The sequence below is a fragment of the Capra hircus genome, chromosome 5 (assembly GCF_001704415.2).
Source record: "Capra hircus breed San Clemente chromosome 5, ASM170441v1, whole genome shotgun sequence".
NCBI lineage: Eukaryota > Metazoa > Chordata > Mammalia > Artiodactyla > Bovidae > Capra > Capra hircus.
Window position 1 is genome coordinate 33854093 of NC_030812.1, and position 16923 is coordinate 33871015.

Here is a 16923-nt window from a genome sequence, read left to right on the forward strand (position 1 = left end):
CAGTATTGATGTGACTGTATATGAAGAGGAGAAATTAGAAAAGTGAGTACTGTCTACAGACAGTGATGCCAAGGGTTGCAAAGCAAAGGGGTAAATCAGCCAGAAATGGAAGGAGGGACAGATATGTGATGAAGTGAAGTGAAGTGAAGCCGCTCCGTCGTGTCCAGCTCTTTGCGACCCCATAAACTATAGCCTACCAGGCTCCTCTGTCCATGGGATTTTCCAAGCAACAGTACTGGAGTGGGTTGCCATTTCCTTCTCCAGGGATCTTCCCAACCCAGGGCTCGAACCCAGGTCTCCCGCATTGTAGACAGACGCTTCACCGTCTGAGCCAGCAGGGAAGAAGTGATGAAGTGATGAAGAAGTGCACACAGTAGAATGTCAGTGGTAAGGGCAAGGTGACTGGCGTACAAGTGCTCACAGCAAAGTTAGTTTTTGCCTTATGTGTGAGATTTTTCACATTAAATGTTAGAAAAAAATCAATGAGTATGAAATTATTCAAGAACCCATGAGATTTAGTGCCTTCATTTAAATAACCCTGAGTAAAAGAACTACAAGAAAGGGAGATGAAGACTTCTAAATTCTGAATGAAAAACAATGTAAGGAAGCAATTTATGGGAATAGACAAAGAAATTCAAAGCCAGAATTTAACATATGGGGATTATAGTCATTTTTACCATAGCAAAGCAAAGTAAAACAAAACAAAGATGTAAAATTATTTTAAAAAACTGAGATTGATGACTAACAAGTTGGGCATCTTTTCATACATTTTTTGGCTATTTGGGTATTTGCTTTTGTAATTTCCATATGTGTATATACACCACACACCCAAAAGAATGGCTAAAATTAAATATTAAAATTACAACAGCAAATGTTGGCAAGTATGTGGAGCAACTGAAACTCACTCATACAATACTGGAGGGAGTGTAAACTGGTAAAACTTCTTTGGAATCATTCGTTTTGTACAAAAGAGTCAATGAATCACCAGTCTTTCATAAAAACAGAAATATGTACAAATATGGCCAGAAAATGTTCACAGAATGTTCATGGCAGCATTATTCTTAATAGTCCTAAACTGGAAACAACTCAGATGCCATCACAAATAGAATGGAAAAAAGAAATTTGAGTATATTCATACAACAGAATTCTAGACTGCTATACGTACATAGCAGTATATACACACACAGCATAAGCGAATTTCACTACCGCCACTGAGAGAAAAAGCAAACGAGCACAAGAAAAAAAAATATTAAATGATTCTTCTTATATAAAATTCAGAATCCGGTGAAGTTAACCTATGATCAGGACAGTGCTCCCACAGATGACGATGGGGTAAAGACTGGGGGCAGGGGACACACAGAGGGACACTGTGGTACTAGTGTTGACCAATTTCATAATTTGGATGGTTGGTTATGTGGGTGGTTCACTCTGTGATAGTTTATTGAGCTTCACACTTCTTTTTAACTTTTCTTTAGGTTAACAAATTTTTAAATGAACTATAAAATGTCTACAACTTTATTTTCTGGAAAAAATAGTCATACAAAGTCCATTTAAAAATACTAAGTGTAATCAAATTATTTCCTCTATAATGAATGAATATTTTGACAAAGCAAAAAGCTTTTACTTTAAAAAAACTTAATAAAGTCATATTTTCTAAACCGATAAAGTCACAGGTAAAAATGTATTGTTTTATTTTTATGTTGCATAGATAAAACTAGAAAGACTAAAATTAAATCACTAGGATGATTTTAAAGTAACAAGTTCATTTTTTATAAAAATTAATATCATTTATTTTGGGGGGTTAGGTTAAAGGATTAAATAAGCACTCACTAGATAAAAAATGAAATATGCCCTTTACTATATATTCTTTCAACTTAAAATTTCAAAAGTTCCTTTATCTTTTTGATGTGTTAATAAAAGATAAACATTGTGTTATTTTAATACACTTAATGGGTAAGAAGTAACTTCTAAGTAGGATTAAACTAAATCAAAAAAGTTTAGGACTTACAGACACAGACAGTGTGAAGGAAAGTGAACATACTCCAGCATGGTGAGATCCTCCTCACCACTCCACCCCCAATTCTGTTTCCAGAATGCAGGCCCTCACAGACTTTCCCTCAAGTTACTCATTTCTAAAGGCAAGAAAATCAAAGATTCTTCCCTGGAGAAACAATCTCCATAGAGACTGATATGTGAGGGGTTTCAAGGAAGCAAACTAGCTCATCAGGGACCAGCCTAGAATGGCAGTCATCAGTGACATGTGGGGATCATGCACCCAGAGCTTCCAGGAAGCTGGCAGTAGTTCATTCTTAAAATACAGCATGAAGCCCCCAGTCCCAAACATTCGAGATTCTGAGTAAACAGCAACCGTACTAGGAGCCAAAGAAAATTCAACAATGCTGGCAGTATCTTCAGGCTTCCCTAGCGGCGCAGTGGATAAGAATCTGCTTGCCAACGTGGGAGATGCGAGTTTGATCCCTGATCTGGAAGACTTCACACGCTGCAGAGCAACAAGGCCCGTGCATCTAGCGGCGCGGTGGGTAAGAATATGCTTGCCAACGCGGGAGGTGCGAGCTTGATCCCTGGTCTGGAAGACTCCACACGCTGCAGAGCAACGAGGCCCATGCATCCGACTCTAGAACATGTCTCCAGAGCTGCCACGACCGACGCGCATGCGCCCTAGAGGCTGTGCGCCACAAGAGAAGCCACCACAAGAAGTCTGCACACCGGAACCACAGCGAGGAGACCCTGCTTCACACAACTAGAGAAGAGCCTGTGCAGCAGCAAAGACCCATCAAAGCCAAAAATAAACAGATCAGCGGGCTCAGTCATGTCTGACCCTTTGGACTGTACCCTGCGAGGCTCCTCTGTCCATGGAATTTTTCAAGTAAGAATATTGGAGTGGGTAGCCATTTCCTCCTCCAGGGGATATTCCTGACCCCTGGGTCTCCTGCCTCTCCTTCACTGCAGGCAGATTCTTTACCAAGAGCCAACAGGGAAGCCCAATAATTATATAAAAAATACTGGTAATATCTTCAGAGAGAGATGAGCAAGCACTATATTCAATCTATGAACAGAATGCTACAAAACAGCAACTGGCAACTTTGAACTTTCATAATTTAAAGCATGAGAGGTGAAGCATAAATAGATTCGAAGATAAATCAAGGAAATTTCCAGAAAATAGATTAAACAGACAAAAATAAATAAAAGAAAATCAGAGGGTCACCCTACAAGGGTCTATTATCCAAAAAATGCCTGAAGTTCTAGAAATGGGAATAGACAATGGAGAACAGGGAATCATAAAAAGAGACATTTGAGAGTTTCCCATTATTGAAGGACATGAATCTCCTGACTGAAAGGACCCACTGAAATGAAATGCCCAGGGGAGGCAGGGCAAGACAAAGCATCATGAAATTTCAGAATATCAGAAATTGGGAGGGGAAAAGAAAAGACCCAAAAGCTCCCAAGGGAGAAAATAGATTCCATACAAAGGAATGGGAACCAGAATGTCCCTGACTTCTAAACAGCAAAGCTGCATGCTAAGACGACAGTAAGGCAGCGTCCTCAGATTTTTAAAGGAAAGCGATTTTTCATTCTAGATTTCTATAATCTAACCAAACTTAGGAGTAAGGGTAAACCAAAAATATTTTCATACATGTAGGGCCTTGAAATTATGGAGGAGGTGCCTTACCACATGAGAGAGTAAAGCAAGTAAAAGAAGTAAGTAGGATTCAAGAAAAAAAGGTTTCAGGTATTTCAGTCAGAAAGGCCCTTCCTTAAGCCCCTGGGGCAGACGGAGCAACCTCCATCCTGTGTAACATTCAAAGGAGCCTCTGAGCCTCTGCCTGGCCCATCACCCTGACCTGGTGGGATCTGTGGAAACTGGAACTGTATGTTCTTTCTCCAACATGTTATATCATACTTTAATAAAAAGCCAAGTAAAATGATGAAACCAAACCTCTCCTCACCAGCCCCCAACCGAACCAACCCCCTCAGCCTGTGGAAGTGGCTTGCCCCACTTCAGAGCCAGATAGCTATAGGGAAAAGCCAGCATTTGTCCAAACATGCTTGGAAAGGCCATCTTCGAGTCCAAGCCTGTGATCCGCAGGTGCCCAGCCCACTAGAGACCCAAAGAAGGTTGCCCCTCCCATCCGTGCCTGGCCCGTGCCCAAGGGTATGCCTTCCGCCTGAGTGTGTGACAGGCAGGCTTCGAGGATGCCCACTAGAAACTCATGGAACTGATGCAATTTGTACCATACAGTTAATGTAAGAGATTTTACTTTAAAACCATGTAAAACAACAGAATATATAATAAAAAGCCTTAACAGCTACTTGAGCAAGGTACCTCCTGGTACGTTAGAGACAGTGAGCTTATCTAGTCAGTCTCTGCTTTCAGTGAACTAATACTTTCTCATGTGGCTGACTCAAAGTACTGATGAAGAGAATTACCTTCAAAAATATACTGCTGAAAAATTTAAAAGTACGGGAGAAAAGATAATGTAAAACTTTACTAGATAGAAGAGAGTACGGATGTCAAGCTAATTATGAAATGATTCTTCCTGGTTCAAAAAGGTGTTGCCATGACCTTCTAACCCGTTGCTGAAGTACACATAAAACACTCCTTTAAATGGAAAGAGAAAAGTTAACCAAGAAATTATCCTTTTCTCTCCAATCAAAAATTTTAAGAAAAATACATGTAATGTTTTCTATATATTGTAATGTAAACAAGATGTTTGTAAAAACACTTAATTTTTAGTGACTGATAAAATTGATTGCATTTAATAGGCTGATCTTGCTGGTTACAGAAGAATCACGTGTTTATGTTTAAATGATTCCTGGCAGTGATCAGTGGCCATTTAAAACGTTTACAGAGTTATATCCTAAGGCAGTGGCACCCCGTTCCAGTACTCTTGCCTGGAAAATCCCAAGGATGGAGGAGCCTGGTAGGCTGCAGTCCATGGGGTCGCTAAGAGTCAGATACGACTGAGTGACTTCACTTTCACTTTTCACTTTCATGCATTGGAGAAGGAAATGGCAACCCACTTCAGTGTTCTTGCCTGGAGAATCCCAGGGACAGGGGAGCCTGGTGGGCTGCCGTCTATGGGGTCGCACAGAGTCGGACACAACTGAAGTGACTTAGCAGCAGCAGCACGCTATTAAAGAACCAAGAATAAAGGATAAAAAAGTAACAAGGAACTGTAAGCTGCCTTGGCCATTCATAAATATCTAAACTTGGAATAGTAACTAATATCTGGAATTTCATTCATGAATATGTTGTGGATATTTAACAATTTTTTTTATTATTTTCATATTTCAGAGTATTCTATTTAAAAGAATTATCTGTAAATTTGGCATTAGGATACAAATGTAAATACTTTTAATGAAAATTTGCAACTTTTTAATGTTTTGACATAGTTTTCTATTTGTCTTTATTTCGGACACCAAAATTATAAAACATCTAAGTAATATATTTTTGTTGTTGTTTCAGGGCTTAGGGGTGAATTCACCCTGAGCATGTGAATATAGAGAGATTACTAAATATTTTTTTTAAAAAAAGGTTCAACAAAGAAGGAATTCCCAAGGACAGCTGTCGTCCAGGCCAATGAAGCAAGCTCTCCAGACTGCCGAGGCCAGTTTCCAAACGGAAAAAATGCAGAACTGACAGAGGTTTACAACTATGCTTACGTTTTTAGGTAGCTTATACACAGGCTTGAAACATACTGATTGAAATATATGAAAAAATCATCATTAGGCCTATGAAAAGCTAATCAGGAAGCAAGACAATCATTAACCCCAGAAAAAAAGAAATGTGAAACAGGAGCACATGGCTCAGCATCAAACAATAAAACAATACTGATATAAGATGTAACAATTATAAGGAAAGAAAAAGGCGTGAAGAGGAGAGGTTTTAACAGGGCTGCATACACAGAGGGTCAACAGGTAAAGTGAAAAATAGGTCAGTTAGGGAGCAATAATATAAACATGCTACTTAGAAACATGGAGGCGAAGAGCCAGAAAAATAAACTCAACTTGTTGAAAGCTGTCTCTTGGAGGTGGGTATGGGGAGTATTAACATACAGTCTGTTATAAGTAACAGCTTTATTGAGATATAATTCATACACCACACAATTCACCTGTTTAAAGTATATGCTGCTGCTGCTGCTGCTAAGTCGCTTCAGTCATGTCCGACTCTGTGCAACCCCATAGACAGCAGCCCACCAGGCTCCCCCGTCCCTGGGATTCTCCAGGCAAGAACACTGCAGTGGGTTCCCATTTCCTTCTCCAATGTGTGAAAGTGAAAAGTGAAAGTAAAGTGAAGTCACTGAGTCGTGTCCAACTCTCAGTGACCCCATGGACTGCAGCCTACCAGGCTCCTCCGTCCATGGGATTTTCCAGGCAAGAATACTGGAGTGGGGTGCCATTGGTATTCAGTATATTACCAGGATTGGGCAACCATCACCATCAATTTTAGTATATTTTCATCACCCCAAAAAAGAAACCTAATACTCATTAGCAGCCACTCTACATTTTCCCTAAGTCCGTCCTTTGTTGTTTTCAGTTTTAAATTGTGGTAAAATACACACAATACGAAGTTTACTATTTTAGTCATTTTTAAGTGCTCAGCTCACTGGCACTAAATACACACACACTTGTGAAACTATTACCCCCATCCATCTCCACAAATTCTTCATCTTCCCACAACCAGTAAGAATTCCCCACTGCCTCCCTCCCCAAGCCTTGCTGAGGGCTGCTGCTGTTCTACCTTCTATTTGATTCTTCCAATTACCTTATATGAGTGGAAGCAAACAAAAATTGTCATTTTGTGTCTGGTTTATTTCACAATACACAGTGTCTTCAGGGTTTACTCATGCTGTAGCATACATCAGAGCTGCATTCTTTATGAAGGCCAAATAATACTCCAGTGCCCCACTGTGTGCACACACCTTTTAGCTATCCATTCATGACTGATGGACACGTGGGAATGCTTCTACCTTCTGGCTATCATAAATAATGCTGCTATGAAAATGGTGAATGACTGTATCTGTTCAATCCCCTGCTTTAAGTTATTTTGTGTATATACCCAAAAGTGAAACTGCTGGATAAAATGTTTTATTTTAAGCTTATTTTTATTTCTTCACTTCAGGGGGTGCTGGCCTTCACCGCTGCGCACACTTTCTCTTGCTGCAGTGGGCAGGGGCTGCTCTCCAGCTGCAGCGCACGGCTTCTCACTGCTTCTCTGGCTGCAGAGCACAGGCTCCGGGCGGATGAGCTTCAGCAGCTGCAGCACAAGGGGCTCGTTAGTGGCTCACAGGCCGAGAGGGTCAGGCTTCAGCCAGCGGTGGCGCGTGGGCTCAGTGGTAGCAGCTCGTGGGCTCTAGCACAGGGGCTCAGTAGTTGCGGTGAATGAGCTTAGTTGCTCCTTGGTATGCGGGATCTTCACAGACCAGGGATCAAACCTGTGTCCCTGCACTGGCAGGTGGAGTCCTATACAGGTTCACCACCGGGGCAGTCCTGAAATGTTTAATTTTTTGAGGAAAAGACAAATTGCTTTCCACAGTGACCGTATCATTTTATATTTCCATGAGCAATGCGCAAAGGTTCCAATTTTTCCACATCCTTGCCAACACTTGTTTTCAGTTTTTTTTTGTTTTGTTTTGTTTTTAATAAAAGCCATCCTAATAGGTATGAAGTGGTATGTTATTGTGGTTTTGATTTGCATTTTCCTAATGATTGAACTGAATGATTAGTAATGTTGAGCATCTTTACACGCTAGTAAAGTAATGCTCAAAATTCGCCAAGCCAGGCTTCAGCAATACATGAACCGTGAACTTCCAGATGTTCAAGCTGGTTTTAGAAAAGGCAGAAGAACCAGAGATCAAATTGCCAACATCCACTGGATCATGGAAAAAGCAAGAGAGTTCCAGAAAAGCATCTATTTCTGCTTTATTGATTATGCCAAAACGTTTGACTGTGTGGATCACACTAAACTGTGGAAAATTCTGAAAGAGATGGGAATACCAAACCACCTGACCTGCCTCTTGAGAAATCTGTATGCAGGTCAGGAAGCAACAGTTAGAACTGGACATGCAACAACAGACTGGTTCCAAATAGGAAAGGAGTACATCAAGGCTGTATACTGTCACCCTGCTTTTTTAACTTATATGCAGAGTACACCATGAGAGATGCTGGGCTGGAAGAAGCACATGCTGGAATCAAGATTGCTGGGAGAAATATCAATAACCTCAGATATGCAGATGACACCACCCTTATGGTAGAAACCGAAGAGGAACTAAAGAGCCTCTTGATGAAAGTGAAAGAGGAGAGTGAAAAAGTTGGCCTAAAGCTCAACATTCAGAAAATTAAGATCATGGCATCTGGTCCCATCACTTCATGGCAAATAGATAGGGAAATAGTGGAAACACTGTCTGACTTTATTTTTGGGGGCTCCAAAATCACTGCAGATGGTGACTGCAGCCATGAAATTAAAAGACGCTTACTCCTTGGAAGGAAAGTTATGACCAACCTAGGCAGCATATTCAAAAGCAGAGACATTACTTTGCCAACAAGGTCCATCTAGTCAAGGCTATGGTTTTCCCAGTGGTCATGTATGGATGTGACAGTTGGACTGTGAAGAAAGCTGAGTGCCCAAGAATTGATGCTTTTGAACTGTGGTGTTGGAGAAGACTCTTGAGAGTCCCTTGGACTGCAAGGAGATCCAACCAGTCCATTCTAAAGGAGATCAGTCCCGGATGTTCATTGGAAGGACTGATGCTAAAGCTGAAGCTCCAATACTTTGGCCACCTCATGTGAAGAGTAACTCATTGGAAAAGACCCTGATGCTGGGAGGGATTGGGGGCAGGAGGAGAAGAGGACTACGGAGGATGAGATGGCTGGATGGCATCACCAACTCGATGGACATGGGTTTGAGTCAACTCCGGAAGTTGGTGATGGATAGGGGGGCCTGGTGTGCTGCGATTCATGGGGTCACACAGAGTAGGACACGACTGAGCAAATGAACTAAACTGAATGATTAGTAACGTTGAGCATCTTTTTATGTGCTTATTGGCCATTTATTTATCTTCTTCATAGAAATTTCTATTCAAGTCCTTTGCCCATTTCTGATTTGGTTTGCTTGCTTTTTGTTGTTGAATTTTAGGAGTTCCTTATATAGTCTGAAATATTCACCCCCTTAGCAGATTTGTAATTCTTCTCTATCATCCTGTTGACTGTTTATTCTGTTAATACTGTCCTCTGACACACAATTTTTCTAATTTTGATAAGATTTAAATTATTTTTTCTTCTGTTTCCCATGCCTTTAGTGCCATATCCAAGAATAACTGCCAAATCCAACATCATGAGGCTTTTTCTAAGAATTTTAGTTTTGTCTCTTTGATGCATTTTGGGTTAATTTTTGCATGTAGTGTTTAGATAAGGGTTAAGCTTCATTCTTTCACCTGTGAATTTCCAGTTTTCCCAATTCCATTTGTTGAAAAGACTATCTTTTTCTCATTTAATAGAGAACTGGCATTACCTTATAGAAAATCATTTGGCCATATATGCAAGGACTTATGTCTGGCCTCTCCAGTCTGCCCCACTGGTCAGTATGTCTGTCTTTATGTCACTAAGGGCAGTGTACGCTTTTGATGACTATAGCTTTGCAGAAAAATCTGAAATCAGGAAGTGTGAGTCCTCTAACTTTGTTCCTCTTTTTCAAGACAGTTTTGCAATTCAAGGTTCCTTGAGATTCCATATGAATTTTTGAACAAATTTTTCTATTTCTACAAAAAATACTGAAATTTTGATAGGGGCTGCACTGAATCTGTAGATTTCTTTGGGTATTACTGACATTTTACTAATATTAAGCCTTCTAAGTGATGAACAAAGGATGTCTTACCATTTCTATACATCTTTAACTTCTTTCAGCAATGTAAAGTTCTCATGGTATAAGTCTTTACCTCCTTGGTTAATATGATTAAATATTTTATTCTTCTGATTTACTGTAAACAGAACTGTTCATTTTTTTTTCAGATCATTCATGATTAGTGAATAAAAATCATTTTATTTTTAAACAAGATGGTTAGATAGCATCACCAACTTAACAGACATAAATTTGAGCAAACTCCAGGAGACAGTGGGGGACAGAGGAGCTGCAATCCATGGGGTCACAAAGAATCAGAATGACTTAGCGACTGAACAACACCAACAACACGCATGACACAGATAAAAGATAAATACATCAAAAAGAAGAGAAATATACTGCAATTCTCCAAAGCTCAAGTTTAATCAGAAAGGAGATAAACTGTGTTTAAACAGTCTACATTATTCAAACAACCAGATTTCCAAATTTTAAAAAATGTGAACATTTCATACTCTTCAGTATACTGTACTATAAAATGAAAGTAAATTTCATGTATCTTCCTTTTGACATGTGGTTTTCTTACTGCAAATATAATTTGCTTTAGTTTTTTTTTTTTTAAATCACACCTTGTAACATATTCCACCAGAGATTCCATATATCAACAGAGAATTATCTTCTGATTTCTTATATTCTATTCCTTACATCTATGGGTTTTGCCAGATTCTGTCAGTATTCCAGGGACTTCCCTGTATATGGTAAAGAATCTGCCTGCCTGCTCTACCAAAACTTCTCATCCCTGGAGGTATTCAACAGACATTCTATATGGAGATTTCAATCCAGACTGGGAGGGTGAATGGAAAGAATTTATTCGATTTCTTTAATTCTTTTCCTTCTAGTATTCTAGGATCATAGCAAATGAAGATGCCAAAAGACATCTGGAAGGTTTAGAGTTAAATAAAATAACAAAATCAACAACAAAACAAAAACAATAAAATGAAAACTTTTGGTTCAATAATGAAATGTAGCCAAAGTGGCTTTGCTGTAAACCTAAGAATGTGCAACTTGAATGTGAGGAAAAAGTTTTAAATTTATTTTCAGAACTTCAATTGTCCACACAAATTCCAGATCAGAACTCTATGAAAAACTATCAATAAAATATTTATTGAATCACTATTATATTCCCAACATTATGCTAGGCACTAAGAACACAAAAACCAAAATAAATGTTCAGCTCCTGCTTTCACAGATCTCATCATGTAAATAATAACATGCAATCTGGAGGAGGCACCTTAGGTCAAGGGTGGGTAGTGAGGGAAATTCAGGAAAGGAAGAGGTGACCTGAGCTGAGTCTTCAATAAGGAGGAAATAGGAATGATTTCTTACTGTATTGGGCACTGTACTGAAGGTGTGCAGGTTAAAAGATTACTCAGAGAAAATGTGTAGTTAGGTCAATAAGGGGGACACTGTTGTTCAGTTGCTAAGTTGTGTCTGATTCTTTGTGACTCAATAGACTGCAGTAAGTCAGGCTTCCCTTTTCTTCACCATTTCCGGGAGTTTGCTCAAACTCATCCCCATTGAGTTGGTGATGCCATCCAACCATCTCATTTTTTGCCACCCTCTTCTCCTCCTGCCTTCAGTCTTTCCCAGTATCAGGGTCTTTTCCAATGATTTGGTTCCTTGCATCTGACTGCCAAACACCTGGAGCATTAGCTTCAGCATCAGTCCTTCCAATGAATATTCAGGGTTGATTTCCTTTAGGATTAACTGGTTTGATCTCCTTGCTGTTCAAGGGACTCTCAAGAGCCTTCTCCAGTGCCACAGCTCAAAAGCATCAATTCTTCAGCGATCAGCCTTCTTTATGGTCCAACTCTCACGTCCCTACCTGATTACTAAAAAGACCATAGCTTTGATTATATGGACCTTCATCAGTAAAGTGATATCTCTGCTTTTTAATATGCTGTCTAGGTTTGTCCCTTTCTTTCCAGGAGCAAGTGTCTTTTAATTTCATGGCTGCAGTCACCATCGGCAATGATTTTGGAGCCCAACACCATAGAGTCTTTCATTGTTTTCATTTATTGTCATGAATGATGGTCCCATCTATTTGCCATCAATGACGGGACCAGAAGCCATGATCTTAGTTTTTTGAATGTTGAGTTTTAAGTCAGCTTCTCCACTCCCCTCTTTCACTTTCATCAAGAGGCTCTTTAGTTCTTCTTTGCTTTCTGCCATTAGGGTGGTATCATCTACATATCTGAGGCTGTAGTACTTCTACTGGTAATCTTGATTCCAGCTTGTAATTCATCCAGTCTGACATTTCGCATAATGTACTCTGCCTTTAAGTTAAATAAGCAGAGTGACAATCTACAGCTGTGACATACTCCTTTTCCAATTTGAAACCAGTCCATTGTTCCATGTCTGGTTCTACTGGTACTTCCTGATCTGCATACAGGTTTCTTGGGAAGCAGGAAAGGTGATCTAGTATTCCCATTTTTTTCAAGAATTTTCCACAGTTTGTTGTGACCCACATGGTCAAAGGCTTTAACATAGTCAGTGAAGGAAAGTAGATGTTTTTCTGGAATTCTCTAGCTTTTTCTATGATCCAGTGGATACTGGCATTTGATCTCTGGTTCCTCTGTCTTTCCTAAATCCAGCTTGAACATCTGGAAGTTCTTCATTCACATACTGCTGAAGCCTTGCTCGAAGGATTTTGAGCAATATCTTGCTAGCATGTGAAATGAGCACAATTGTACGGTAGTTTGACCATTCTTTGGCATTGCCTTTCTTTGGGGTTGGAATGAAAACTGACTTTCTCCCGTCCTGTGGCCACTGCTGAGTTTTCCAAATTTGCTGGCATACTGAGTGCAGCACATTAATAGCATCATCTTTTAGGATTTAAAATAGTTCCAGTGGAATTCCATCACTTCCACTAGCTTTGTTCATAGCAATGCTTCCTAAGGTCCAGTTGACTTCACACTCCAGGATATCCGGTGCTAGGTGAGTGACCCCACCATTGTGGTTATCCAAGTCGTTAAGATCCTTTTTATACAGTTCTTCTGTGTACTCTTGCCACCTCTCCTTAATATCTTCTGCTTCTGTTAGGTCCATTCCATTTCTGTCCTTTATTGAGCCCATTTTTGCATGAAATGTTCCCTTGGTATCTCTCTTTTAGAAGAGATCTCTAGTTGTTCCCATTCTATTGTTTTCCTCTATTTATTTGCACTGTTCACTTAAGAAGCCTTTCTTATCTCTCCCTATTATTCTTTGAAGCTCTGCATTCAGTTGGGCATATCTTTCTCTTCTTTCTCCTTGCCTTTCACTTCTTTTCTTTTCTCAGCTAACTGCAGAGCCTCCTCAGACAACCATTTTGCTTTCTTGCATTTCTTTTTCTTTGGGATGGCTTTGATCACACCCTCCATAACAGAAGAAGCAAGAATTGCAATCCTATGGCCTCCAGAACGAAAACCACATCACAGAAAACTAACCAAAATGATCACATGGATGCCTTATGTAACTTAATGACCCTTATCCGCCACCCTAAATGGTTGGGTCATGTGGACAGTTCTGACAAAATGTGGTCTACTGGAGAAGGGAATGACAAACTCCTTCAGTATTCTTGCCTTGAGAACCCCATTAACAATATGAAAAGGCAAAGAGATATGAAACTAGAGATGAGCCCAAGTCAGTAGGCGTTCAATATGCTACTGGGTAAGAGTAGAGAAATAGCTTTAGAAAAGGGGCTGAGCCAAAGCAAAAACAATGACCAGTTGTGGATGTTTCTGGTGGCGAAAAGTCAAGTCCAATGCTGTAAAGAAACATATTGTTAGGAACCTGGAATGTTAGGTCCATGAATCAAGATAAATTGGATGTGGTCAAACAAGAGGTGGCGAGAGTGAATATCGACATTTTAGCTATCAGTGAACTAAAATGGACTGGAATGGGAGAATTTAATTCAGATGACCATTATATCTACTACTGTGGGCAAGAATCCCTTAGAAGAAATGGAGTAATTTAATTACTCCATAATTACTACTAATTACCATAATCAACAAGAGTCCAAAATGTAGTACTTGGGTGCAGTCTCAAAAATGACAGGATGATCTCAGTTCCTTTCCCAGGCAACCCATTCAACATCACAGTAATCCAAGCCTATGCCCCAAGCACTAATGCCAAAGATGAAGCTGAACAGTTCTATGAAGACCTAAAAGACCTAGAACTAACACCAAACAAAGATGTCCACTTTATCATAGGGGACTGGAATGCAAAAGTAGGAAGTTAAGAGATACCTGGAGTTAATAGGAAAGTTTGCCCTGGAGTACAAAATGAAGCAGGGCCAAGACTAACAGAGTTTTGCCAAGAGAATGCAGCACTGGTCATAGCAAACACCCTCTTCCAATAACACGAGAGATGACTCTACATATGGACGTCACCAGATGGTCAGTACTGAAGATGGAGAAGCTCTATACAGTCAGCAAAAACAAGACCTGGAACCGACTGTGGCTCAGATCATGAGCTTCTTATTGCAAAATTTACACTCAAATTGAAGAAAGTACAGAAAACCACTAGGCCATTCAGGTGTGGCCTAAATCAAATCCCTTATGACTATACAGTGGAAGTGACAATAGAGTCAAGAGATTAGATCTGAGAGATACAGTAGGGTGGAAAGCCATATGAAAAACTACTTACAAAACGTAAGATGAAATGTTATAAAACAGAAGTGTTATAAACACAGACTCAATGAGGAAGAGGAACACAGCACAGGAAAGGCAGCACACAGACGCCAGCGTCTGAGCTGGATTAGGGAAGGCTTGCAGATGCTCAATGGGCCGCAACCAGGGAAGATACAAAAGTGTGACATGAAAGACATCTAGGGTGGATGGAATCTGCATGTGGTTCAATTTGGCTAAAATTGATATGCAGCCAAAGAAGGAGTAGGAAGAGAAATATAGTGAGACAGAAAGGAAGAAATGATACTATAAATGCAATTGGGAGATGCTAGTGACAAAACCTTCTTATTTCTTTTTCTGAAAAAACCTTATTTTTAATTTGAATGTTAAGAATTTTTTCTTATTCCTCTGTGGGAATACTTGATTCATGAAATATAGTAACTTTTGTTATTGCAAACACTTTTTTTAAACTTAAGTTTTATTCGCTTTAAATTTACCTAAGTTTTAAAGTTTGATATAAAGTAATTGCTTTTTTGTAATTGATGCCTCTGTTTTTTTGCTCAGAAAGTCCAGCTGGAATGTAACTACAAGGAATATTATTAAGATCCAACACAAGGTAAAATAGGAGGAGGAGAACCAAGGTAGATTTGATTAACAGCATGTGAGAAGAGAAAAAGTAGGAGAGAAAAGCACTGTCTGGAAGGCAAGATGCATTAAAGCATGACTTCCCAACTAACGAGCCCAAGTTGAGTCAGCTGAAGATGGAGGAAGAATACTAAAAGATTATTTTCAAGGTTCAAAGGAGACAAATCTACATTTGCTTTCTCAAGACTTAGAGCTGTTTCCAGTTTCCATAGATTTATAAAATACTAAGTTTTCTCGTAAGTCCAAGAATCTTAGCATATCTATGACTTTGATGGTTTCATCAAAACGGCAATTATCAAACTGAATTCCATTCTAATTCCACATGATTCAAGTAACCAATTCCTTTTTCCTCCTAGTAAACTCCCAAGTGTTCTTTGGTAGACCTACTTTTTCCTCTAAATGCTATGACGAACAAGAAATTTAACTTGAACAAGTTCAAGAACACCTTTTGGTTGTTTCAACTTCCACTTTTGTGGCTTTTAAGAATCTACAACAGTCTACTTTGACATAAGCTTTTAGACATCCAAAAATTGATGAGAAAAACAGTGACTACAATGCAGATATCTAAACTTACAGGTAACAGTAAAATAAAAATTCACTCTGACTACAGAAAACAGATTACTCACCTGCGACCACATTCTGAATATTTACCAATGTTTTTTAATATTAAGGCAGCTGTTAGTCGGATGTGTTTAGTTATTGGTCCCTCTTTTTCATCCTTAAAAAGGAAAAGAAAAGAAAAAGAATAAAGGTCTAAATCATACAGTGTTCACACCTTCACAGTTAAGGCTTCCAAGGCTTACTTACTGTAAAGTCTCGAAAGACAAGATTTCTTGATCCTCTCCTTAGAGCCATAAGGGCAGCACTGGGATGATTCACAATGGCCTTTTGTGCTCTAGGAGCTGAGCTTGTGCCCCCTACAGCTGGCTGCCTAAATATACCAGGGAGAGGAAGAGACTGTTAACATGACAGTTCAGGCAGACTGACAACAAATGACTAACCTGCCAAACCTGAACGTGGTTATCGAGGTAGACACAGCGTGAGTAAAAGCTCTGGTGGCCCAGCAGTAATAATTACTCTTTGTGCCAAATGAGGCAAAAGGGTTCATGGTCTTTTATTTGCAATCTATCAACTTTAAAGCAAACAACAGATGTCCTACTACAACTCATATATATATATAAACACAACATAGCTTAAAAGTTGAGTTCATATCTTTGAATGCAATGTAAAGATGTTAACAAAGAATAGTCTACAAGTTGAGCTGCAAATTAGTTTTGCTAAATGGTACCTAGAAGTAAAATATATCTCCTAAGAGTGTACTGGTATATGTATAGGTCACCCAGGAAAAGACAACCTAATATGATAATAACATGAAGTTATGCTAACTACTACATTTCAAACTATTACTATCTTATAGAATTTTTTATTAACCAATTTCAATCAATCATTTCAGTATAGCTCTAATGTCCTTTAGCAAAGATGGAGGGACTGCAGAGACAGATTTTATAAAAATGAGATTCAAACTACTCTAGGTTTCCTTTGCCACACAGAAAAACTGCATCAGTATCTGGTGTATTCTGCTGAGGCAACAGTGGTGAGAGAACTGGCTCTCAGGGAGAAAGTCCTGTTTCTGCCCCTCACTGGCTGCATGACTTTGAACCATTCAATTTGCCCCTTTGTGCTTCAGGTTTCACATCTGTAAAGTGGGGATATTTCTGGCATTTTTTTACATGAGTAAACTAATTTTGAATACTA

At 39.3% G+C, this 16923-nt stretch overlaps 1 protein-coding gene across 1 annotated transcript in view; it reads right to left on the reverse strand.

The window, feature by feature from the left end:
* Positions 1-16923, reverse strand: part of ARID2 (AT-rich interaction domain 2) — a 202198-nt gene that overhangs the window by 2451 nt on the left and 182824 nt on the right. Inside the window, exons 19-20 of the mRNA XM_018047898.1 lie at positions 15976-16099; positions 15795-15886 (exon numbers count right to left, since the gene is read on the reverse strand). Coding sequence (XP_017903387.1) covers positions 15795-15886; positions 15976-16099 — 216 coding nt within the window. The remainder of the gene's footprint in view (positions 1-15794; positions 15887-15975; positions 16100-16923) is intronic.